The following is a 27268-nucleotide window of genomic DNA, read 5'->3' as shown; positions in this document are numbered from 1 at the left end:
GATCCAGGGCAAGCAAAGGCTTCCCCCATGTCTTAATAACAGACTATGGACTTTTCCTCCAGGAAATTGTCCAAACCTTTCTTAAAAAGTTTTTTGGTCACAGATATTTATCACATATACAGTATATTAAAATAATTGGAAAATCAATTGCAATGAATTTCTTTGTTGATGAATGTTACAATGACAGTTTGGTGGTATATACATTTAAGTGTTTTGTGCATTTTTGCATTTAAAATTATGTATGCAATGTTTTAATCTGCCTTGTATAAAGGCGGAATATAAATAATAAACTATATTATTAGGTCTATTGAAACACACATTGGATGTGGTTTTGCCTGCAGAAAGGTATAAATAAACCAACGGTATTTTTGTGAATATCCTGCAAACTGGTCTGGTTAGGTATGTCTCCAAGGCTGGCTTGGGATACACTGGGTTAGGCTGCGCCAGAACGATCTGCTCAATCAAACTAAATCAACCCATTACATCACTGATTTTTCACATTAGCTACTTTGTGAAAAAAAGCATGTAGTTGCATCTGACTGCCTGAGGCGGTGTCTCACATGAACAGTTTGGGTGTGAGTAGGATACATAAGAGACTAGCAGCTAGTATTGCCAGATAGTTGAGGTGTACGCTGGTGGTCCCACTCTGAAGGTCAAACCGGTTGCAAAGGTCATAATTGCAACAGTAAACCGGACGTCTTATGGCAAACCAGCTTGTATCAGACGGAGTGCATTCTTCTGCACAGAAGCTGATGATGGTCTTGTCCTCCTGGAACGGAAAACCTAGACGAAGGGACACACCAGAATGCATGGTTAGATCTCTAAGTACGTTTTTGCTTTCTGAGGCACAGGCCTCCAGTATCACTGAAAAATAAAAATTCTGTCAGAGAGAAGGCTTCCGACACAGGCGTGGATTGTGAGAGGAGCCGCCGTGGCAGCTTTAAACTCAAAAATCAGTAAACACCACTGGTCTAGGTCCTAATCTAAGTACTTGCAAGGGACTTGTACCCGTGGTAATCCAGTTTAAGAGATTTGGGATTAAATATAGGAAAACTAGTGTTTAATCCCATTACATTAACGGCTGTTAGAATATATGTCTGTCTGTCTTTCTTTCTGTCTCTTTCCCTGCCCCTGTCTCTTTCTTCCTTTCTTTCTGTATCTCTCCCTTCCGCTGTCTGTCTGTCTTTCTGTCTGTCTGTCTCCTTGGCCCCCTTTGTTTTTCTTTCTTTCTGTATGTCTCTCTCTCTCTCTCTCTCTGGCCCCCTGTTTGTCTGTCTGTCTTTCTTTTTGCCTGTCTCTCTCCCAGGCCTCCTGTCTGTCTTTCTTGCTTTCTGTCTGTCTCTCTCCCTGGCTCCCAGGCTGTCTGTCTTTCTTGCTTTCTCCATCTCTCCCTGGCCTCCTGTCTTTCTTGCTTTCTGTCTGTCTCATATATTCTACTGGTGACCCCTCGTTTCTACCTGTGTGTCACTCCCATGGTTTGGAACCTGCCCCCTCCCCCTTGTCTGCCTTAAAAGTGGTCTTCTTTTGGTTTTTGGTACTGGTGCACATACGCTGTCTGTAACCTACTCCAAAGCTTTTCCTCTTGCTTGCCCCACCTCCTCTGACATCACTTCCTATTTCTACATGGGCAGGACCTGTCAGAGGAAAAGCTGCAGGCCAGGCTGAAGCTGTCATGGAGCAACAGAAGGCCATTTTTAAGGTAGACCAGTGCAGGAGTCCGGTGATGTTGAATTGAGGGTGAGGGGAAAGATGCTGTATCATGCCAAGGACAGGGGTTGGGAGTGAAAAAGACCAGAACAGATGTTTGGAGGAGACAGGAGATGCTGTAAATTGCTTAATTTTCATAATTATGATTTTTTTAAAATCACAATTAATAATTAATGCATTAATCACAGAGTTAACTGCAATTAACTTGCAGCCTTTATATATAGATATATAAGACATTCAATTAATTTGTTATGAGAGACCTCAGTAAATACATTGTGACTTCAAAAGCCGTATGAGACACAACATAGAAACATGATGGCAGATAAAGGCCAAATGGCCCATCCAGTCTGCCCATCCGCAGCATCCACTATCTCCTCCTCTCCCTATTGGCTAAGGCTCTTTACACCTGCATTGTGAGGTCATAAAACTTTAGTAACATAGTTAACATAGAAACACGATGGCAGATAAAGGCCAAATGGCCCATCCACAGTAACCATTATCTCTTCCTCTCTAATCTAATCTAATCTAAATCTTGGGTTTATATACCGCATCATCTCCGCAGATGGAGCTCGACACGGTTTACATGGTTAGGGAAGGAACGGAACTCCAGTGGAATTATATAAGTATGAGAGAAGAGAGGTTGGTGTGAGAGTGCCAGGAGCGGGACGGGGTTACGTTCTGGAGAAGAGCCAGGTCTTCAGATGCTTACGGAATGGTAGAAGGGGGCTCAAATTGCGGAGAGGGGAAGGGAGACTGTTCTAAGAGATTCCACGTGCCTATCTCAGGCTTTCTTGAATTCAGACACAGTCCCTGTCTCCACCAGCTCTTCCGGGAGACTGTTCCATGCATCTACCACCCTTTCTGTAAAATAGTATTGAGCCCTATAAAATGGTTCCCATTCACACAAAATACACCACTATTGAAAAACTATTTTGTCATCTGTACTTATTCATGTACTGCATGCAAACGATCCTACAGCCACGTGGAACTCAATAATGGCCTTCTAAAAAGCAGTGAAGACCTTCCTCTTCAACTGAACGGCTGTCAGCAGACAGACCCCCTCTCTACCAACGCTTGTTTTGCAGCCAGTCATGTCCTTACTTTACTGGGAACTTCTTTTGTAAATTACTGTGGATGGTCTCCGTGTAAACAGTCAAGTCCTTAGCTGCCGTGAATGTCTTTATAGACTGTGAATGTCCTTCTGTGTAACTTGTTCTGAGCTTCCGGGAGGATGGGATAGACATTGAAATAAATATATAAATAAATTATCCTTTTATGAAGCCGAGGAGGCGGTAGCGGCTAGCACACTATTTCATGTGTTAAACCGCTAACGCGGCTTCGTAAAAGGAGCCCATTGTGTTGGGATTTCCCATTTTCTCAGTAAATGATGTTTGCGTTCTTAGTTGGGTCTGCCATTTTGTATCCTTTGGCTGAGGAAGGAAATGGTCTCAGAAACAGGGCTCTGTTGAGCCCCTTACCCCCCCCCCCATCCCTCCGACTAGGAGAGAAGGGCAACATTGAGATAAGTGGATGTTTTTGATGATTTATTTTTAAACAGCGATTGCACTATCACATATTCCTTACGTAGTTGTTTTGGACTTTGGACAAACTTTGACATTTTGGATCTTTTCATTGTTACATATGGCGACAAACATTTGGTGGGTTATCACATTAAGAATTGATGAATACAATATTTCACAAGACACATTGGAATTTCATGTTTGATTACACATATTTATTTATTTCATTTTCCATACCGTTCTTCCAAGAGAGCTCAGAACGGTTTACATGAATTTATTCAGGTACTTAAGCATTTTTCCCTGTCTGTCCTGGTGGGCTCACAATCTATTTAGTGTACCTGGGGCAATGGGAGGATTAAGTGACTTGCCCAGGGTCACAAGGAGCAGCACAGGCTTGGAACCCACAACCTCAGGGTATTGAGACTGTAGCTGTAACCATTGCGCTACTCTAGAAATCAAAATGTAGCAAAAGTGAGCCGAGTAAAGGACAATCCAGCCATTGTGACACCACTGATGAGGTTGGCTCTCATTGGTGGAATGAGGCATTATGATGTCACAATACCAGCTTTGGTTATCAGAGGCTGAAGCTTTTCACTCATTCATTTTTCTATACTGTTGTCCCAGGGGAACTCAGAACGGTTTACATGAATTTATTCAGGTACTCAAGCATTTTCCCTGTCTGTCCCGGTGTGCTTGCAATCTATCTAATGTACCTGGGGCAATGGAGGGATTAAGTGACTTGCCCAGGGTCACAAGGAGCAGTGTGGGTTTGAACCCACAACCTTAGGGTGCTGAGCCTGTAGCTTTAACCACTGAGAGCCCAATGATGGTGCATTTCGTGTGAATGGTGGTCTTTTCTTAGGGCTCATATTCTCTTGTGACTCATAGGCTTGCGAAAGGCAAAGCCTCATTTGGAAGTCACAGTGAACGCACTGAGGTCTCTTATCCCAAATGAATTGCACGATCGACGTCTCATTCATCTCCATATACTGTATATATCCGGAATATTGATTTTTAGGTTTCTACTCCCGCTTACTAGGTTTTTGAGGCAAAACGAAGGTGCCAGGTCTGATTTTAGTCACCATGGTGACATGACGCCTGGGGATTGTCAAGTCCCGATAGATAGACGTCCTTTCTTTTGTGTGTTAACCTGCTCATGCCAATAAAGCTAGATGAATTTGTGCCCTGCCCCCATCCACTCCAGTTCCGGGACACCGGCAGCATTCAAGCGCATGTGAAGGATGTTTTGATGCTCTGTCCAACCAGACCGACGACCCGTGGCTTCGACCTGCATTGCTTACCAGTCACAGATTCGTGGACTATTTCAGCATTAGTTACATGTTTTTATCTTCCCATAATAGAGCTCTCCATGTTTTGTACCATGTGGAACATATAAAATTATATATGTTTTTTATAAAATGTTTAAAAATATTTTGTGTTTGTTAGGCTTTCACATTTTGTATAGTTTTCAAGTAATTATTTATCATGTGTATTTTTTCTTTAGATTTTTAATAAGCAAGTCACTTTACCTAAAGACCCATGATTGATTGTTTTTCCCAGTAAGGATGAAGAAAATTTGAATAAAATAATGCCTTGGGAAATATAAGGTCTGGTAGTGTATTCATATTTGATATGTTTTGTCCTCTTTTTGCATTTGATTTATCATTTTTTGGACAATTCTAGTTTTTCTTCAACTTTTTTTCATGCTCTGTCCAACCAGACCGACGACCCGTGGCTTCGACCTGCGTTGCTTACCAGTCACAGATTCGTGGACTATTGTCTTGCAAACCGTCTGATTTTCATGGCAGTTCTGGATTATTGTGCACTTCATAGACGGAGATGGAGCCTGGCACAGGTAGCACCGCAAAGAAGAAGCTGCAAGGAGAAATGGTGTATTCGTGATTACCTTCCAAAAAAAAAACGACACGCACAAAGAGTGAAGCTAGGGTTCCAGATTTTACGCCTGTATAATCTGGACCCCCCCCCCCCTTAGCTTCGCCCCCAGGCCCGCCCAGTTCAACCCATCCCTGCCCTGTTACGCCCATGCCACACCCCAGCCTAGTCCCGTTCTCTCAGCCTGCTTGTCTCAGTTAGTCGGGTATCCACGCTTACGCTAGATGCCCCTGCCCAAGCGATCTGCTTTTCAAAATCCGGACAAGTGCCGGGTTTTGAAAAGCCATCCAGATGCCTGGATATGCCCTCTAAAAAATAGACATGTTTGGGTATATCTAGCCGTTTGGTAACCCTAAGTGAAGCCAGCATCATCATCTTTCACTGCTAACGACTTTTGCCTCACGCCATTGCTGATATCAGGGGGAGGAAGGGAACAAGAGATGTTTGGTCAAGGGTTGGAATGAAAATGAAAAATGAGTCTCTACCCTGAAATCATAGTCAGGACTTGCTGCGTGGTTTGTTGTTGGAGATTTGGTTTCATTTATGATACAATAAGGACAATCCTATGAACTTGCACCTTCACCTACGTGCCACTTACATGAGCACCAATCATTGTCAGCTATCAATAACTCTGTGTATTTCAGTATAGAGCCCATGCATTGTAACACCTCACGACTCCTTATGGTAACATCTCTCCAGAAGCTCATGTAGTGTAGGGCCTTTGCAGAGGCTCATGTAGACCGCTCTGAATTGGCTCCCCAGTCATTAGTAATCATACGATAGCACCTAAGTGCCGTAGCTCATAACACCAAGGGATGCACATGTGGGTGGAGCTTGGGCAGGCCACGGGCATGATACTAAGTGACACATTCAGCTTATAGAATGCTACTTTGGGGCATGGCACACTTAGGTATGCCAGTTGATGCCAGCAATCGACCTGGCATAAGTGGTCACCCCTAAATATTGATGCAACAAAGATGTTTTATGCTAATATTCTATAAAGTTTTAGGCACAGCCAGAAGCCGTTATACCTGTGATTCCCAACCCTGTCCTGGAGGAACACCAGGCCAATCGGGTTTTCAGGCTAGCCCTAATGAATATGCATGAGAGAGATTTGCATATGATGGAAGTGATAGGCATGCAAATTTGCTTCATGCATATTCATTAGGGCTAGCCTGAAAACCCAATTGGCCTGGTGTTCCTCCAGGACAGGGTTGGGAACCACTGCGTTATACAACTGGGGCCAGATTCTAAAAACGACGCCCAACTCAGTAGAAACCCAGCAAAGCGGCACCTACTGCATATCAATCAAGATAGGCACCAGTAAGCGTCATAATATTAAATGCTGGAATATTAAGCCAGGGTTATCTTGGCCTACTATACCAGCACCTAACATAGACACCTTCAAATTTCAAGTTTATTTTTGACTTATTGAATCGCTTAATTTAATTTGCTAAGCGATTTACAGATAAAAAATAGATACATCAGATTAATTATAAAGGATACATAAATTTGACACATTATCATACAGAATAGTAAATAAAATCATACAAACTAACGGATTCACGGGGAAAGAAAGGGTAGAACTACAATCGTATATATAAAAGAAAACATAAATGGTAAAAAAACAACAGGTGGGGGAGATAACGGGGAAATAAAAAGTTAAAAAAAGGAAAAATTTGATAATAATCCTTAGTTAAGTTTATAAATTAAACGCGTCTTTAAAAAGGAAACTCTTTAAGCTGCTTTTAAACTGTTTCAGATCATTTTCTACTCTAAGATACTGGGGCAAACTGTTCCATAATTGTGGGGCCATTACAGAAAAAATGTCAGGGCGACGAGTTCCGATGACTTTTAGTGATGGAACTGTTAGGAGTTTTTGATCGGTGGATCTTAGAGAACGAGACGTATATAAGTAATCTTCAAGTTTCAAGTTTATTGAGTATTTGATTAATTGCTTATATCAACTTCTAAGCGACGTACAGAAAATAAAAAATATTGAGTTACATAATCAAAGGGAGACAAAATTGTATAAATATGACTTACAAGACAGGACGATAGATTCGAAGGGAAGGAGGATAAGAAATACAAGTTATAAATAGTAAAGAAAACATATAGGGAGAAGGACATTAGGGAAGGGAAAAACAAAAGACCACAAAGGAATCAGAGCCTAGGCTTATATAAAGCTCCTGATCCAAATTTATTATTATTAACTAGTTTTATTAATTGTCAAATGCATCTTTAAAAAGAAAGCACTTTAAATTGCTGTTAAATCTTTCCAGATCCGTTTCTTTGCGCAAGTATATAGAAAGTAGATTCCATAGTTGGGGGGGGGGGGGGGGGGGCAGTAACGGAGAAGATAGTTTGTCGCCATGTATTTATGGTTTTTAAGGTAGGAACTGTCAGGAGATGCTGGTCAGTAGATCTGAGTGATCTAAGGGGAGAATAAGGAATCAATAATCTATGGATAAAAGCTGGTGCTTTATAAAGAAGGGATTTGAAAGTCAAAAGACATCAGTCCATACCTACTTTCCATATAGGCGGTGGTAGATGCCTCAGTGTAGATATCTACTGTGAAGTGGTAGACACATACAAGCCAATTAACCTCCCCCCCCCCTTTATAAGTTGGGCTGCTGAGCCAGCCAAAGGAATAGAATGGGCGGTTCAGCATTTAGCTCATACTGTTTGGCAGCTTGTCTTGATAAAAGGAGGGGGGGGAGGGTGTAATTTTTTTATCTTGGGGTTTTTTCATCAGTTTTTAATGGCGCTTTCAATTATCAGTGCCAGTTAACTGGATTAAAAAAAATTAAGTTTGGCGCCTTTTATAGAATCAGGGTCTTGGTGTTTAACGGATGCCATTATGACGCCTACTTTGAGATACCAAGTTATAGAATTGCACACAATATTTTGCATGCCCAGGACTCCTATGTGGCTGGCATAAATTAATAATAATAATTTATTTCTTATATACTGCCAAAGCCATAGTAGTTACCATTCATTTCTTCTGTATATGTGCTTTTGATCAAATAAAGGACTTTAATGCATTTTAAAATACCACCTTTAAATAAATTACAGCCTTAATCATATATCTTATCCTTTTCCCCCCTGATTTACATTCTTGAACTCTTATCTAACTGCAATTAAATATCAAATTTTTATGAAAAAACCCAACTTTGTTGATTTCCCCTCGAAGTGCAATAATGTGTTTGTAATATTTCTTTAATATGTTAGGTATTTTTCTTGTAACATATTTAATAGATTTAAAAAAATTTTTTAAAAACCAACAACTTTGTTACACAATGGAGCTCATTTTCAAAAAAAAAGAAAAAGAAAAACATCCATAAAAGGGCATAAAGTGGAGATGGGTGTTTTTCTCGCCAAACCAGTGGCGTAGAAAAGGGGAGGCGGTCCGGCCCTGAGCACTGTCTTGGTGAAGGTGCCAGCTCTCCCTCCGATGTCACTTCCGTGTCTTGTGCCTAGGCACGTTAGTGATACTGCTTGCACCAGAGACGTTAAAAGAGGTACAGGGTAGGGAAAGGGTGTGCACGTGTAGCAGGAGGGATGGGGGTGGAGAAGAGGGCAGGGGAGGAGGAACCACCACCAGGGCGCTTCTCACCCTCGCTTGCTATACCACTGTGCCCAACGGTGTCAGGTCAAAAGCGTGCCGGGACAAAGGCGCACCCAGACAATTGAGAGCAGCGCGGAGGCGCGCGCCGCTCTAAATTACTGTTTTTAGGGCTCCGACGGGGGGGGGGGGCGTGGGGGGAACCCCCCCACTTTACTTAATAGACATCGCGCCACGTTGTGGGGGGTTTTGGGGGGTTGTAACCCCCCACATTTTACTGAAAACTTCACTTTTTCCCTGTTTTTAGGGAAAAAGTTAAGTTTACAGTAAAATGTGGAGGGTTACAACCCCCCAAACCCCCCATAACGCCGGCGCGATGTCTATTAAGTAAAGTGGGGGGGGGTTCGCCCCACGCCCCCCCATCGGAGCCCTAAAAACAGTAATTTAGAGCGGCGCACGCCTCCGCGCTGCACTCAATTGTCCGGGCGCGCCTTTGTCTTTCGCGCCGTTGTCTATGAACCGCACCCAACCCTTCCAATTCGCAATTTTTGAAACCTACATGGATAGCTGTGCTGTTCATCTGCAGTTTATCTAAATCTCAAGGGGTATGTTAGAGGCGTGCTGTGGGTGGGGCTAGGGTGGGCTTTTGACCTGAATGGTTTTCTAAATGAATTGCTGAAACCAAGACTTCTCAATATATGAGTCAAATAATAAATTTTAAATATAAATATTAGTGAAAAGAGAATAATACAATCTTCACATACACTCAAATTTGTGTAATCCGACCAAGAGCCAAGGCTCCTATAGTCTCAGCTCAGCTGATCCGCACCTAGCCCCGCCTGCTGCGGAACTACGTCAACATTCTCCATTTTGATATTTAAGTCGGCGTTCCTTTCACCGCCACATTAATGAATAATCAGAAGAGACTTTTTCGTTTCAACTTATGGCAAGTATCCTTCTTCTGTGTAGCCTTTTTAGAGTTCTATTATAAATATGTTATTACAGTAGTATGCAGTATATTTTTTAAGGATTGTTATTTATATATTTTTCACTAGAACACAAGTCTTTCGTCCGAATCACACAGCCACCAATTCTCTGGCATTTGAAGTTTTCCATTTCTCCTTTGGGTTCCTTGAAACAGACCCTCGAAATATGGCCCATGTCGGGACCTGTTAACACACCTTAAAGTTAAGTGGAGTGGTTTTCCTCTTATTGCCATTGAGAACAAATATAGTATGTAAAGAGCACATTGCCTTCAGTTCAACTTTTTTGCACTAAAGTCATACACAGTGATAGGACGGTGGGTTCGACTATAGGAGCCTCGGCTCTTGGTCAGATTATGTGAAGATTGGATTATTCTCTTTTCACTAATATTTATATTTAAAATTTATTATTTGACTCATATATTGAGAAGTCTTGGTTTCAGCAATTCATTTGTCAACATTTTTGACCTCTCAGCGTTGTATTCATTGAGAGCATTCACCTCACTATTAGTTATTTTTGACTTAGTCTGAATGGTTTTCTGCCATAATCAAACATTTAAGAATATGTCCAGGACACAATTTAGATGTCTGGGGCTAGACCTGTTTTAACAAAGAATAATTTTCTAAAAGGTGCCAAATCTGACTAAATAACCACTGGAGGGATTTAAGCATGACCTCCCCACACTCCCCCAGTGGTCACTGACCCCCTCCCTAACCCCCAAAGATATGAATGAAACAGTAGATACCTGCCTGTATGATAGCTTCAGATGTTATGATCAGTCTTAGTAGAGGAGCAAGCTGAAAAGCCCTAACCGTTTTAGTCTTTCCTCATACGAGAGGAGTTCCATCCCTTTGTAAACCGCATTGAACTTTACACGCTCCCGTTTGGGCCCACGCCGCTTTCCAAATGGCTGCCGGCAGTTCTCGCGAGTCCCACAAGAACTGCAGCCAGCCATTCAGAAAGCGGCGCGGGCCCAAGCAGGAGCGTGTAAAGCTTGGCCCCGACCGCCATGCTCCTGACTCGTGTACCTGCTGCCTGAATATAAAACAGAGCCGTACACTGGACCACCAGGCTTGGAAAAAGGTATGGTGACGACGACAGCGGTGGCGGCGGGGGGGGGGGGGTGGTGTTTAAAAAAAAGGTAGTACAGCTATGGCGCGGGGGGGTGTTTTGTAATTGTGCAGGGGGGTGGCAAGCGGTGCTGAAAGATGGGGGAAGCGGGCAGTGTTTAACAAGGTGGTGCGGCTGGTGCGTGGGATTCAAAGTTTGCACCTTCGCTTCATAAGACGCACCGAGATTTCCACCCACTTATGGGTGGAAAAAAGTGCATCTTATGGAGTGAAAAATACGGTAAGTTACATAGCACCAGTCCTAGTACAGACCCCTGCGGCATTCCACTGTTTACCCTTCTCCATTGAGAAAAATGACCATTTAACCTACTTTCTGTTTTCTATCCAGTAACCAATTCCTAATCCACAACTCAACTTTGCCACCTATCCCATGACACTTTAATTTTCTCAGGAGCCTCTTGTGAGGAACTTTTATCAAAAGCTTTCTGAAAATCTAGATACACTATATCAACTGGCTCACCTTTATCCACATGTTTATTCACACCTTCAAAGAAGTCAAGCAAATTGGTGAAGCAAGATCTCCCTCGGCTGAACCCATGCTGACCCCGTCTCATTAAATCATGTTTGTCTACGTGTTCAACAATTTTATTTTTTTTTTTAATAATTGTTTCTATCATTTTGCCTGGCACTGAAGTGAGGCTTACCGGTTTATAATTTCCCAGATCTCCCCCTGGAGCCCTTTTTAAAAATTGGCGTAACACTAGCCACCCTCCAATCTTCAGGAACTACAGACGATTTTAGTGACAGGTTACAGCTCACGAACAGCAGGTTAGCAATTTCATGTTTGAGTTCTTTTAGTACCCTGGGATGTATACCATCCGGTCCTGGCGATTTATCACTTTTTAACTTGTCGATTTGGCTTAATACATCTTCCAGATTCACCGAGATTTCTGTCAGTTCCTCTGCATCATCACCCTTGAAATCCATTTGCAGTTCAGGTAGATCTCTTACATCTTCTTCTGTAAAGACCGAAGCAAAGAATTCATTTAGAGCCTCTTTTACGAAGCCGTTTAGTGCGGGCCGCTACAGTAATGGCCCCGAAGCCCATAGAGATTTAAAGGGCTTCGGGGCTGTTGCCGCGTGGCAGCCACTAGTGCGGCTTTGTAAAACAGGCCCTTAGTCTTTCCGCTATGGCCTTATCCTCACTGAGCGCCCCTTTTGCTCCTTGATCATCCAACGGTCCCTCACTGCTTCTGATGTACCTAAAAAAATTGTTATGAGTTTTTACCTCTTTTGCAAGTTTCTCTTCACATTCTTTCTTAGCTGTCTTTATCAATGTTTTGCATCTAACTTGTCAGTGCTTGTGTTTCTTTTTATTTTTTTCATTTGGATCCTTTTTCCATTCTTTAAAGGATGTTTTTATGGCTCTAATAGCCTCTTTCACTTCACCTTTTAACCACGCCGGCTCTCGTTTTCTCTTCTTTCCACCTTTGATGATACATGGAATACATCTGGTCTGGGCTTCCACAATGGTATTTTTAAATAACATCCATGCCTGGTTTACAGTCCTAACCTTTGCAACTGATTCTTTTAGCTTCTTTTTAATCATTTTCCTCATTTTATCATAGTCGCCCTAGTGGCGGCCTGGGCGATTAAACGCCTGGATGTCCAAGTAGGCCATCCTCAAAAGAAACCCATTTTGGACATACTTTTCGAAAACGGACATTTTCCTTCTGCCAACTTTGAGCGACTAGCGCCTTAGCCAAACACGGACAGCCTTTTTTTTTTTTTTTTTTAAATTATGCCTTTCTATGGATCTTAATAAAAAATGTGGCCCATGATAGTAAATGGGGACAAGTATAGGGAAACATTACCAATGAGGGGACAAGTATAGGGAACATTACCAATGAGGCTGGTTCTTAGGCATTGGTGGAATGAGGCATTATGACATCACAATACAGGGGGGCCGCTGAAAAGTTCTCAGCTCAACTAAGAAAGGAATGGGGAGAGTGTAGTGCTGTGGGTTCAAACTCACACTGCTCCTTGTGACCTTGGACATGTCACTTAATCCCCCCATTGCCCCAGGTACATCAGATAGATTGTGAGTCCACTGGGACAAACAGGGAAAAATGCTGCAGTACTTGAATAAATTCACATAAACTATTTTGAGCTTCTTTGGGAGAACAGTATAGAAAATTGAATGAATATATGTTCTATATTTAACACTAGCTGATGGCCCGGCGTTGCACGGGTATTTAATTATAGCAATAACACTGTAAATGGATTCAAATAAAGATACTTTATAGTGGTGAATGAAAATATTTTTTTACTTTATAAAAAGTACAATATTCAAATTATAATGTGAAATATTTGACAAAATGAATACAATACAACTAACACAAAACTTGATTATAAACAACATTTTTAGTTTCACCTCCAGGAGCAAGAACATATACATTATTGGGTGAACCCACCCTTCCCACGTGTGCAGGTGGGCCGCGAGACCCCCAGAACATATCACCCCAGGTAGTGAGGGATCTGCATACCAAGTTTCGTTCAAATCGGTCAAGCCGTTTTTGCGTGATCGCGGCACATACATACATACATCCGATTTTATATATATAGATACTATGAAAAGGCAGAAAACATATAGAAATAAACTTAGATAAACATTTAGATGTTCTTGCCTTTGGGTTGGGATATCTGGACTGACTTACAGCCAATAAATTACAGAACCTGATGTCCACTCCCTAGCTCTTGCAAAAGAAAAATCCAACAGGAACTGCAGCAAAGCAAAAAAACCCCAAACAACTGCAGACTATGTACAAGATGCAGGCACTGTCTATTACAAGCTTTAATGGTATATACAACCTTATTACCAAACCAGGGACCCGACACAGTCCGTGTTTCGGACAACACGCCTTCTTCAGGGGTCCGTGGCATTCGCAACGTTTTTTATAATCCAGCACTACTTTTTTGGGGCACTCGTTTGTTCCTTTTAACGCTGTTTGTCATAACACCTTATCGACCATGGACCCCTGAAGAAGGCGTGTTGTCCGAAACACGGACCGTGTCGGGTCCCTGGTTTGGTAATAAGGTTGTATATACCATTAAAGTTTGTAATAAACAGTGCCTGCATCTTGTACATAGTCTGCAGTTGTTTGGGGTTTTTTTGCTTCACTCCCTAACTCTTTGCATGATTACAGCTTATTTTTCTCCAAAGAAGCATTATTTATGAGTACAGCCTCCTTCAAGGATATAGAGCCATAATTTAATGAGAGAGCAGAGAGGGTGGAGAAGCATAGTTTGGACAGGACTCTTGAGTTGACACCCATACTCTTCTCTTGTGATGTAAAAGATTCATGTGTCGTAAGGACAGTAATGTTGACGTGGTGCAAAGTTTGCCTGATTCACTTTAGAGCCCATTTCCCAATTATGACAACAGGGACAATCCCACGACACACCTACAGGTCTGCTTTGAATAACTAGAGGACTGGTTGCATTCAGTGGCGCAACGAGCAGCACCTGGGGTGGTGGCGCCTCTCTCCTGCCCTCCTCCCCCCCCCCCGCCGCACGCTCCTTCACAGTACTATTAACTGTGGCGCAAGCAGCCACCAACTTGCTGCCTGCGTCGGCTTTACCATTCTCTATGACATCACTTCCTAGGTGCGGGTCCCGGAAATGACATCAGAGTGAGAGCCGAAGCTGGCACAAGCAGCAAGTAGGGGTCTCTGCTTGCGCTGGCGAAGAACTAGAGGTATTGGGGGGGGGGGCGAAGAAGTGAGAGGGAGCAGGGGGGCGGAGAGGAGGAGGGATGCCAGTACCCCCACCAAGACAGCGCCTGGGGTGGACCAACCGCCCTACACCACACTTATTACGCCACTGCTAGGTTGCATAAGGAGAGGTATGGTCAGTAGGAAAAAGGAGGTATTGATGCCTCTGTATAAGACTGGTGAGACCTCATTTAGAATATTGTGTACAATTCTGGAGGCCACACCTTCAAAAAGAGATGGAGTCGGTTCAGAGGAAGGCTACTAAAATGGTGTGTGGTCTTTGTCATAAGGCATATGGGGACAGACTTAAAGATCTCAATCTGTATACTTTGGAGGAAATATGGGAGAGGGGAGATATGATAGACTTGTTTAAATACCTACATAATATAAATGCGCATGAGTCGAGTCTCTTTAATTTGAAAGGAAGCTCTGCAATGAGAGAGAATAGGATGAAGTTAAGAGGTGATAGGCTCCGGAGTAATCTAAGGAAATACTTTTTTACCGAAAGAGTGGTAGATGCGTGGAACAGTCTCCTGGAAGAGGTGGTGGAGACAGAGACTGTGTCTGAATTCAAAAGGGCCTGAAATAGGCATGTAAGATCTCAGAGGAAGAGATAATGGTTACTGTGGATGGGCAGACTGGATGGGCCATTTGGTCTTTATTTGCCATCATGTTTCTATGTTTTTAAATGCGCCTGAGTTGAGTCTCTTTCATTTGAAAGGAAGCTCTGGAATGAGAGGGCATAGGATGAAGTTAAGAGGTAACAGGCTCCGGAGTAATCTAAGGAAATCCTTTTTTTACAGAAAGGATGGTAGATGCATGGAACAGACTCCCAGAAGAGGTGATAGAGACAGAGACTGTGTCTTATTTGAAGAGGGCCTGGGATAGGCATGTAGGATCTCTTAGAGCAGGGGTAGGGAACTCCGGTCCTCGAGAGCCGTATTCCAGTCGGGTTTTCAGGATTTCCCCAATGAATATGCATGAGATCTATTTGCATGCACTGCTTTCAATGCATATTCATTGGGGAAATCCTGAAAACCCGACTGGAATATGGCTCTTGAGGACCGGAGTTCCCTACCCCTGTCTAAGAGGGAGGAAGAGATGATGGTTACTGTGGACAGGCAGACTGGATGGGCCATTTGGCCCTTAATGTGCGCTAAGTGCCGCATGGTCCTTAGGTAGAAAGTAGAATGTACAGCTTTTAGCGCACGCCAACGGTTAGTAAAAGGGCCGTTTTGTTATTAACAAAACATCAGTATGACTTCCCTCTGGTACTTTTTTGATTGTAAAGCATAGAAACACCATGGCAGATAAAGGCCAAATGGCCCATCTGCAGTAGTGCTGCCTGATTCATGATTCGAATTGGTTCACCGATTCACTTCAGGTGAATCGATTCGAATCGATTTAAAAATCACAAAAAATCAGCTTCCCGATTCGGCTGACCCTACCCCCTCACCCCCTAAAGCAGAAGCGGCAGCACTGCTCTTGTTGGCCGGCCGCTACCACACCTGCTTTAGAGGGTGAGGGGTGAGGGTCAGTCGCGAAGTGCCGCTGTCCAGTACCCACCCCCTGGTGTCCAGTTCCCCCGCTGGCGTCCGCTTCGCCCCCCCCTTGGCGTCTGGCCTTTCTGCACCCGTTTACCTATGAAGAACATTCTGCACAGAAGATCGCGGCGTTAGTGATGTTTGCAAACAGCTTCGGAGCTGTTTCCTCTGCCGCGTCCCGCCCCTCCTCTGATGTCAGAGGAGGGGCGGGACCGCGGCAGAGGAAACAGCTCCGAAGCTGTTTGCAAACGTCGTTAATGCTGCGATCTTCAGTGCAGGATGCTCTTCAGAGGTAAACGGGTGTGAGAAGGCCAGGGGGGAAGCCAGACACCAGTGGGAGGCCAGGGGGAACTCGCAGGCCTTCCAGGGAAGGGGGGTGAGTAGTCCTTCAGGGGGAACAGGCAGGCAGGCCTTCAAGGGGGGAGACAGGCAGGCCTTCAGGGATGGGATGCAGACATTTAAGGGGGGGGGACAAGCCTTCAAGGGGGGAGACAGGCCTTCAAGGGGGGGAGACAGGCCTTCAAGGGGGAAACAGACCTTCAGGGGGGATAGGTAGGCCTTCAGGGGTGGGGTGCAGGCCTTCGGGGGGGACAGACCTTCAAGGGATGGGGCCCTGGTGTAGAAGTACACAGAGAGAGGGAGGGAAGGGGGGTTGAAAGAGACATGCATATGCTGGACTTTGGGGGGGAAGAAATAATGGGTCTAAAAATAGAGGAGAAGAGAGATGATGGACAATGGGATTTAGGGAAGGAAGGAACAGAAAGGGAGAGTAGTTGGACACAAGGGATGGTGTGGAGGGGTGGTGGTGAATAGAGATACTTGATAGGGGCGTAGTTGGAAAGAGAGAGGGAGAGCTAGTGGTGGGAAAGGAGGGAGAGATGCTGGATGAAAGGGTAGTTGAGAAAAGGAGAAATGATGGATCTGGGGATGGTGGGGTCCATCACTGCAGCTGTGTGGATGGAGATGAAAAAAAGGAAAGATGCCAGACCTCCGGAGGAAGGAAGGGAAACAGAAGGGGAGGATAGAGATGGAAGATGGATGGTTAGCACGGAGAAAGAAGGAGACCCTGGCAAGTGACTTCTCAGAAGACAACCAGAGCCTGGGACCAACATGATTTGAATAAAGACCAGACAACAAAAGGTAGAAAAACTAATTTCATTTTCTGTTTTGTGATTACAATATGTCAGATTTGAAACGTGTATCCTGCCAGAGCTGGTGATAGACCGCAAACGTGACCTAGGATTTAAGAGAGAGAGGAAAAGTCTTTTTTGTTTGTTTATTTTGTTTACATCACAGTGCCAGTGTGGTTAGGAGAAGGCAAAGGGGGTGAAGAGGCTATAAAATAAACCCACCAGGATGTATGAAAAAACACCCAATTGGGAAGGAAAGTCAAATCGAATCAAAAACCAATTCAATAGGCCGAATCGAATTGAATCAAAATTTTTTTTCCTGAATCGGGCAGCACTAATCTGCAGTGGTTAAAGTTACAGCCTCAGCACTCTGAGATTGTGGGTTCAAACCCACACTTTTCCTTGTGACCCTGGGCAAGTCACTTAATCCTCCCCATTGCCCCAGGTACATTAGATAGATTGTGAGCCCACCAGGACAGACAGGGAAAAATGCTTGAGTACCTGAATAAGTTCATGTAAACCATTCTGAGCTGCCCTGGGAGAACGGTATAGAAAATTGAATGTATAAATTATCTCTTCCTCTCTCTCAGAGATCCCACCGCTCTCCCATGCACAGCAAGTTTCTACCATTTGAGCTAATTTCCTTGATAAAAACTTGCAGCAAGCAAAGAAACCCAACCATTCCACAGTAGAAAGAGAATTGTATACCACCTTTTTGTGGCTTTGGCATTTCAAAGTGGTGGGTAGAGAATGACACTGTGACAAAATTCATCACCGTTCCCATCCTCACGGATAACCGCAGGAAATAATCCCATGTCATTTTCGAGTGTCTATTTCAACCTCGGACTTCTACACCAGCATTCTTCAAAGCAAAGCTTGCGGGTCAGTGGTTGTGGCCATTCATACTCTGATTCTTATGGGAGCCAAGGATAATGAAGCCATTGTGACATCATTGATGTGATTGGCTCTTAGGCACTGGTGGAATGAGGCATTATGACATCACAATATCTGCTCTGGATACCAGAGACTGTCATTCTGTAGTGTCTGTTTCAACCTCAGTCCTTCTATACCAGCATTCTTCAAAGCAAAGCTTGTGGGTCAGTGGTTGTGGCCATTCATACTCTGATTCTTCCCTTTCTCCTTAAAGAATGACATGAAGATGGTTTCCTGCGGTTATCCGCGGGGACGGGAACGGTGATGAATTTTGTCACCGTGTCATTCTCTAGTGGTGGGCACTGGAAGATTAAGTGAATTGCCCAGGAGCAATAGTGGGATTTGGCCTCACAACCTTAACTGGTTTGCCACATTTGCATAACGAAGGCACAATTGAAGCAAAATATGGAAAAGGGGACTATAACCAGGAACTTGGTATGTTTGTAAAAACTTGAAAAGTTGTTTATCTCCCCCCCCCCCCCCCCCCGCAAGCTACGCTCAGCTGATAAGTCCATCCTATAGTTTAGAGTTTATTATTTATATTCTGCTTTTAAATAAGGCGGATTACAGTACTCCCCCCGATATTTGCGGGGGTTCCGTTCCAGGAACCCCCTGCGAATCTTGAAATACCGCAAATACGGTTTTTAGTGGAGGAGACAGGAGAGGGCAGCCGGAGAGCAGCCAGAGCGCTGGCGAGTGAAGGAAATCACTCGCGGTATGCTCCAATCGCCTCTTCCTGCTTTGACACGCAGCTCCTGATTGGTGAGGCCTGACTTTCGTGCAGGAAGAGGCGGTCGGAGCATACCCCGAGTGATTTCCTTCACTCGCCAGTACTCCGGCTGTTCTCTCCTGCCTCTCCAGCTGCCCTCTCCTGCAGTTGGAAAATACCGCAAATGACCGGGACCGCAACTCACCTACCGCAAATGACCGGAGGAGCACTGTATAACCAAACATACATAATTTAAAAAATAGCAAAACAAACATCAAAAACCTTCATTAAAATTGCCAATTCATACAGAAGGCATCAACCATCGTACTTCATCTTACGCAACAGATGGACGCTTTAACAATTTTTTAAAATTTACACAAATCTTTCTGTTGCTTGAAGGATTCTGGCAGCCCTTCTCTTCGGTTCATAGACAAAATTGCGCGAGACAACGGCGCGCCGACAACTGAGCGCAGACAACTGAGCGCAAGGTTGACGGCGCGCCGATGAAAAGCACTATTTTAAATGGTTCCGACAGGGGGTGTTGGTGGGGAACCCCCCTATTTTACTTAACAGACATTGCGCTGGTGTTGTGGGGGGCTTGGGGGGTTGTAAGCCCCCTCATTATACTTGAAATCAAACTTTTTGCCTGTCTTTTAGGGAAAAAGTTCAGTTTTAAGTATAATGTGGGGGGTTACAACCCCCCAAACCCCCACAACGCCAGCACAATGTCTGTTAAGTAAAGTGGGGGGGTTCCCCCCCACATCCCCCGTCGGAGCCCTTTAAAATAGTGCTTTTCTTCGGCGCGCTGTCAACCTTGCGCTCAGTTGTCGGCGCGCCGTTGTCTTGCGCGATTTAGTCCCATCACCCTTCTCTTCAACTGCCAACTCCAGACTCCGTCCCTTCTGCCTTGCTGCACCATATGCTTGGAACAAGCTGTTCAAATCCCTACGGCTGGCTCCGTCTCTGGCCAGTTAAAAGCCCACCTCTTCGAGCGTGCTTTCAACTCCTAACTCCTCTCGCCTTGGGTTATGCATCCTTAACCCTATATGTCATGTCTGTCTGGCCAAGTTAGATTGTAAGCTCTTCTGAGCAGGGACCGTCGATTAAATGTCAAAATGTACAGCGCTGCATACGCCTTTCAGCGCTATAGATGTGATAAGTAGTAGTGATAGTAGGGGAAAAGATCTTTGAGCCTTCCTTATGGGCCTCTGCTCCCTCATATAATGGGGTAAATACTCACCCCATTATTTTAAAGCACTTCATCCTCCCCTTGCAAGAAAGCTGTGAATTGGCACACGCCGCTCCTTCTATACAGGGATCTAGCAATTCTGTCTCGTGCTTCTTACCTAAATCCACGACGCATAGAGCTGCCACCAGCAGAAGGACCAGGGATGCCTTCATCCTCACAGCTGACCCATGAAGAGTGAATGCTAATGGGAGGCTTTATATACTTTCTCATTGGGTTCACAAGATTTCAGCCATATAATTGCCTGGCAAGCAACGGAAGGATTGGGACAGCCACAGACTGGCATAACAGGTTATGTTCTGTTAGAAGGCGATTCTGCCAAATGCTATAATTAAGGATCCATGTTTTGGGTTAACAAGGAACGTTACTGGCAGGCCAACACTTCTAAATGACTGGGTGACTCCTAGCTTCCAAATCACAGTCACAACTTAGCAGCCAAATGCATGCACAAATGGGCAGAACTGCATCGTAGAAATATATAAGGGAAAAGCTTAAATGACATAATAGCATAGATCAGAGGTTCAAAACCTTTCTTCTGTTGTGACACACTTGACAGATAATGTTCATGTATTTTAACACACCAAGCATTAAAATTCGCAGCTGAATAAAGTACGCCGAAATCTTTCATTATTTAACTGTACGTTTCTTATGAATTTGCCTATGGCGCTGCCAGACGTAAGCAGTGCTGTACATTTAAACATGTATGAGACAATCCCTGCTCGATAGAGCTTACAATCTAATCAAAACATACAAACTGGACAAATAGGGGTTAGGGAATTTCTTACAGAGGGAATGATAAAACAAACAGCTAAGTGGGAGAAGTTAAAAGCAGCCTTGAAAAAGTGGTCTTTTAGTCTAGATTTGAATATTTATTAGAAAAATGGTGCAGTAAAAAATACAATATCATAAAATGCACAATATGGATGTGGTATAGACCTGACATGGGCTGATGAGGCACACTGTGGCTTGTGTTTTTGCTATTATCAAATCTTATGCACGAATACAGGATGTCCGGTGCTATACTCGGAGAGAATCCCCAGGAGAGAGACTTGAGAGTACTTGTAGACAAGTCACTGAAACTGTCCACACAATGCGCGGCAGTGGCGAAAAGGGCAAACAGAATGCTAGGAATGATTAAGGGGATCACAAACAGATCTTAAAAGGTTTTCATGCCGTTTTACCGGGCCATGGTACGCCCCCACCTGGAATACTGCATCCAACACTGGTCGCCATGCATGAAAAAGGACATAGTACTACTCGAAAGGGTCCAGAGAAGAGCGACAAAAATGGTTAAGGGACTGGGGGAGTTGCCGTACAACGAGAGGCTAAAGAAACTGGGCCTCTTCTCCCTTGAAAAGAGAAGATTGAGAGGGGACATAATCAAAACATTCAAGATACTGAAGGGAATTGACTTAGTAGAGAAAGAGAGATCGTTCACCCTCTCCAAAGTGAAGAGAATGAGAGGGCACTCTCTAAAGTTAAAAGGGAATAGATTCCGTACAAACATAAGGAAGTTCTTCTTCACTCAGAGAGTGGTAGAAATCTGGAACGCTCTTCTGGAGGCTGTTATAGGGGAAAGTACCCTTCATGGATTCAAGACAAGGTTGGATAAGTTCCTACTGGAACAGAACATACACAAGTAAGGCTAGACTCAAACAGGGCATTGGTCTTTGACCTAAGGGCCGCCACGTGAGCGGACTGCTGGACATGATGGACCACTGATCTGACCCAGCAGCGGCAAGTCTTATGTTCTTTTATTTTTTTGCATTTTTTTTGTGGCTCTCAGCAAGACTGGATCCCGGAAGAAGGTCATTGTCACGACCGAAACACAGCCCATGTCGGGTCTATGCCACATCCGTATTGTGCATTTTATGACATTGTATTTTTTACTGCACCGTTTTTCTAATAAATTATACCACTTGTTCCACTGTTTCCCTTTTTGCTGTGCGGTTTGCTTTTGTGGAACTATTCAGTTGGATTCTCTTGGTATTTTCTCACTTGATGAACTGACTCATGCAGTCTGTTCCAGGCATATGGTACAGCAAGATAGAAGGGACGGAGTCTGGAGTTGGCAGTAGAGGAGAAAGGTACAGAGTTCCTGGGAGGAGTATAGGGAACGATAAGAGAGGAGAGATACTGAGGAGTTGCAGAGTGAAAGAACTTGTAAGTCAATAAGAGGAGTTTGAACTCTATGTGGAAATGGATAGGGAGCCAATGAAGAGACTTGAGGAGAGGGGTCATGTGGGCATAGCAATATTGATGGAATATGAGGTGTGCAGAAGAGTTCTGTACAGATTGAAATGAGAGAGATGGTTTAGCAGAATGCTAGTGAGAAGCAGGTTGCTTTAATCTAGGTAAGAGGTGATGAGGGTATGGATGAGGGTTTTGGCAGTGTGCTTAGAAAGGAAGAGTCTGATTTTAGTGATAGTGTAGAGAAAGAAACATCATGTTTTGGCAGTCTGTTGGATATGTGAAGAGAAGGAGAGAGATGAGTCAAAGATTACCCCAAGGTTGCAAGCCAACAAGACAAGGAGGATGAGGGTGTTGTTCACAGAAATAGAGAACAGGAGAAAAGGAGAGACAGGTTTAGGTAGAAAGATAAGGACATGTTTAATTTTAGATGGCGGTGAGTTCTCCTTATTAGGCAATTGCATAATTAATTGTCCTTGATTATACTCAATATATTGTGGGTGGGTCATGAACAGTGGATCATGTAATCAATGAGTCATAGGTCACTGGTCTCTTACATCTCCTCTGGATGTATACATCTCTCTCTCAACAACATTTGCTTCTCACCCCCTCTCCTCCTTCAGCAGTCAAGCTGATAAGGATAATTGTATTATGCAGAATATAAGGGGGGGGGGCCATAATTAATATGGCCCCAATAACCAATATATCTTAGATACACTTTTAGTTAGGGCTTTAAAAGATACTAATATTATAGATGAATAATAGAAATCCTTCAGTAACCTGTGACACACAGCAAAGTATAAACAGCAACTAACAAAGTACATATTTTTCCTTCATAGAACAAAATATTATGGTTTAATGTCTGAAACAAGATGCTGGAGCCATAACATAGCAGGCCCCTGCAAATAAGCTACAAGTCACACTGACATATTTGTCGATTGAGGAGTTAGGGGAAATCATGTGACTATAACCATGTGTTTAGCAAATGAGATAGTTTCTGGTGAACATATTTTTCTTCCAGTGGTTGTTCAGAAGGTTTAGAGAGAAAAACACATCTGTTTATAAGAACATAGTTTTCTTCCACTTACATAGTTAGGGCAAATATTGATGAGTTAGCATGTGATGAGTTAAGTCACTATTGCTAAGGAAATTACTAGCAAAGTAAAATTCAGAAACCATGTGACTTCACTTTGTAAATGGATTGTGATTGGATACCAACTACGTATGTTTAATAATTAATTAATTAATTGATGATGTCAATAAAATGGCCAGTCACTTGTATTGGGGAAGCTGTAGGTAGATTTATGGGTATAACAAATTAGTGCTACATAAACAAGTCACGTGCATATCTAGTTTCTAGGGCAACCCATAAACACCTCCACGGATTCATTATCTTTGCCAGTTTATACTAAGACAGAGACCAGAGCTATATGAAATATTTTTATTATAGAAATAGAAAAATATAATTCACAAGCCAGCAGTAAATAATAACTAGTTATTTGTTCACAATTTCTCTGAATACATACATATATCTCATTACATAATTATTACACAATAATCCCTAAGTAAATGAGTAACTAATTCTTACACACTAAGTAATTCCTTATAATATTAAATTCCTGATTATAGCAGCAATCTAAAAATAGCTTATCACCACAGGACCTTAACTCTCCTTATTCCAAAACAATTGAATTTTATCTAGCCCAGCTGATAAGAGATAATTCCTTGTTTTCACTACTTGAAGGTTTTGCCTCCTCAGAACAGGGAGATGGAATTCGTTCATTTCCTTCAGCGCAGCAGATGTGAAAATTCCTTCGAGTTAGATAGGGTAGTTTGTCACTATAGCAAGCTGTAAGATATCTCTGCTAAAGTTTCTTATGTGATGTATAAACCAGATCTGTTTCAAAAGCAGTTCTTTGTTTCAGTCTTATCCGAGAGCTAAGTCACAAGAGGTACTTATCAGTTTTTAATTATTAGAAGGTGTGTGAAGAGAAACCTATGTGAAGATCCAAGCTTCCTTACATCCCAGCATAGACTACTCATTAATTAGACTCCTTCTTCTTAGTTTTCATCAGATGACCTCCCTCAGACCAATCCAGAAACAGCACCAATTTTTGTGTATATTCGTGCACCGACCTTGAGAGAGAGGTGCCTTAGTAGATAGGAGAGACACATACCAATCCTAGCAGCTCATCCCTCCTCCAACTTTCTCAGGAGCTGAGCCGGGCAGATGTCCTTGACTGAAGAAACACATAGTTCTTGTAAACAAGCCCAGAATGCACCTGGCAGGCAGCAGAGATGATTTTTCTTGCAGAACATGGTTCATGCTTCTTGACATCAGTGAGAGAGAGGCCTAACCTTAGGTGTGAGGAAGGTAGGAATCACTCCTACAAAGCCTTTCTGATGTCCCATTATTTTAGAGGATGCAGAAACACTTCTCAAAGCTTTGACTATTTACCATACTTGTGTGAGAGATTTCTTTCCTGAACTCCCCAGATACAGAATTAAGAACTGAGGAATATATGGAAGTATTAGGAGGCAGATAGCTAGCCTGAGTAGATGGTTATTTCAACCAAACAATCCTGTTCCCTCTACTTCTGACATTTACCTTGGCCAGATGTGGCCTCCAAAACTAAACACAATTCTCCAAGTGGGGCTTCACCAATGACCTGTACAGAAGCATCAACACCTCCTTTCTTCTGCTAGTTATACCTCTCTACCTCTCTCTATACAGTCTAATATCCTCCTGGCTATAGCCACCGCCTTGCCACACTGCTTTGTCACCTTCAGATCCTCAGACACTATCACCCCAAGCTCCCTCTCCCTGTTTGTGCATATCAGCCAGCACATACATCTCACTTGGATTTTTACTCTCCAAATGCATCACTCTGCATTTTTTTGCATTGAATTTTAGTTGCTAGACATCAGGCCATTCTTGCAACTTTTGAAGATACTTTTTCATGTTTTCCACAGGGTGTCCTCTGTTACCAATCTTGGTAACATCCGCAAAAAGGTAAATCTTTCCTTTTAGCCCTTCGGCAATATAACTCACAAGGCAGTCCACTATTCACCTTTCCTTCACCCTCTGATGCCTGTCTGTTAACTAGTTTCTAACCCAGTTTACCACTTTGGGTCCTAAATTCAGCCGGTCAGATTTGTTAAAGAGCCTCCTATGAGAATTGCGTCAATGATTTTGCTGAAATCTAAGTAAATTATATCTATTGGACTTCCTCGGTCTAATTCCCTGGTTACCCAGTCAAAGAATTCAATCAAATTTGTGTGGCACAAGTTACCTTTAGTAAAACCATGTTGCCTTAGATCTTGTAACTTATTAGATTCCAGGAATTTCACTATCCTCTCCTTCAGCAATGCTTCCACTAATTTTCCAATAACCGAAGTGAGGCTTCATCTGTGCGACCACTTTTGTGAAGAGTCTCCAATGCCACAGAACCACTCCCATCGCTAGGGATTTATTGAACAAATCTATAAGTGGAGGCTTCAGAACCTTTCTGAGCTCCCTCAGTATCCTGGGATAGATCCCATCCGGTCCCATGGCTTTGTCCACCTTCAATTTTTCAAGTTGTTCATAAACACTTTCTTCAATAAATGGCGTGGTATCCATTCAATTCTCACATGTAATTTTGCCTGTCAATCATGGTCTTTTGCCAGGATTTTCTTCCTTGAACACAGAAGTATTTATTTAGCATGTTGGCTTTTTTCTCATCACTATCCACGTAGTGGCCCATAGCTTCTTTTAGTCTCGCAATTCCATTTTTCATCTCCCTTCTTTCATTAATATACCTGAAAAAAATGTTGTCTCCCTTTTTTATATTTCTGGCCATTTGCTCTTCTGCTCGTGCTTTCGCCATATGCATCTCTCTCTTGACTTCTTTCATTTTCATCCGGTATTCTGTTTTGTGCTCCCCTTCTTGAGTATTTTTATATTTTATGAGCACCAACTCGTTTGCCTTTATTTTCTCCACCACTAGTTTGGAGAACCATATCAGTTTTCTTTTACTCTTGTTTTTATTTATTTTCCTCACATAAAGGTCGGTAGCCATTTTTATTGCTCTTTTCAGCTTGGACCACTGTTTTTTTCACTTCCCTTTCATCCTCTCATTCTATTATTTCTTTCTTCAGATACTCCTCCATTTTACTAAAGTCCACACATTTGAAATCCAGGACTTTGTTTTGTGTGGTTGCTCTCAACTTTAGGTGTTATACCAAACCAAACCGTTTGATGATTACTAGCGCCCAGGTGGGTACCCACTCGGACATTAGAGACACCTTTCCCATTTGTGAGCACCAGATTCAGTATCGCTTTTCCCTCCATCAGTTCCATCACCATTTGTCTGAGCAGAGCCCCTTGAAAGGCATCACTATCTCTCTGCTTCTTTCCAATTCCGCAGAAGGAATTTTCCAATCCACATCCGGCAGGTTGAAATCACCCAGCAACATCCCCTCTCCTTTCTTCCCCAATTTATGGACATCTGCAACAAGATCTTTATCAAATTGCTGTGATTGAATCGGAGGTCTGTAGACAACACCCACGCAGTTAGAAGTTCCATCTTCTCTTTTCAAAGCTATCCATATTGCTTCTTTTTTTCCCCTGCAATTCAGTTGCATGGATGTTGATCTTTACATAGAGAGCTACTCCTCCACCCTTTCGACCTTCTCTGTCCTTCCTAAAAAGATTATAGCCCGGTATGTTTGCGTTCTATCCATGACAATCACTGAACCATGTCTCTGTGATTGCTACAATATCCAACTTTGCCTCTAACATTAGGACTTGCAGATCATGGTTTTTGTTGTCTAGACTGCAAGTGTTTGTGGTCATTGCTTTCCAGCTACTTTTCTGTGGCAATTTCATTTTTTGTCTAGTTTTTTTGTTTAGTCTCATTTTCTGTTGCCTTGCTAAGAAGTGTATTGTTCATATTGTTGTGTACATTGCTATCTTTACTACCGTCACATCTTGTCATTTGCCGGGGGTGGCCACCATAAGTG

The 27268-nt window shown here is 43.1% G+C and overlaps 1 protein-coding gene across 1 annotated transcript in view; it reads right to left on the bottom strand.

Annotated features, from left to right (window-relative positions):
* LOC117353460 (ly6/PLAUR domain-containing protein 2-like) overlaps positions 1 to 27268 on the bottom strand; it is a 31364-nt gene continuing 4096 nt past the window's right edge. Inside the window, exons 2-3 of the mRNA XM_033929408.1 lie at positions 4983 to 5102; positions 1 to 783 (exon numbers count right to left, since the gene is read on the bottom strand). Coding sequence (XP_033785299.1) covers positions 557 to 783; positions 4983 to 5102 — 347 coding nt within the window. The 3' untranslated portion in view covers positions 1 to 556. The remainder of the gene's footprint in view (positions 784 to 4982; positions 5103 to 27268) is intronic.

Source organism: Geotrypetes seraphini, chromosome 2, assembly GCF_902459505.1.
Source record: "Geotrypetes seraphini chromosome 2, aGeoSer1.1, whole genome shotgun sequence".
NCBI classification, from domain to species: Eukaryota; Metazoa; Chordata; class Amphibia; order Gymnophiona; family Dermophiidae; genus Geotrypetes; species Geotrypetes seraphini.
Note: the sequence above shows the minus strand (reverse complement) of the source record. Positions and strands in the feature narration are given on the sequence as shown.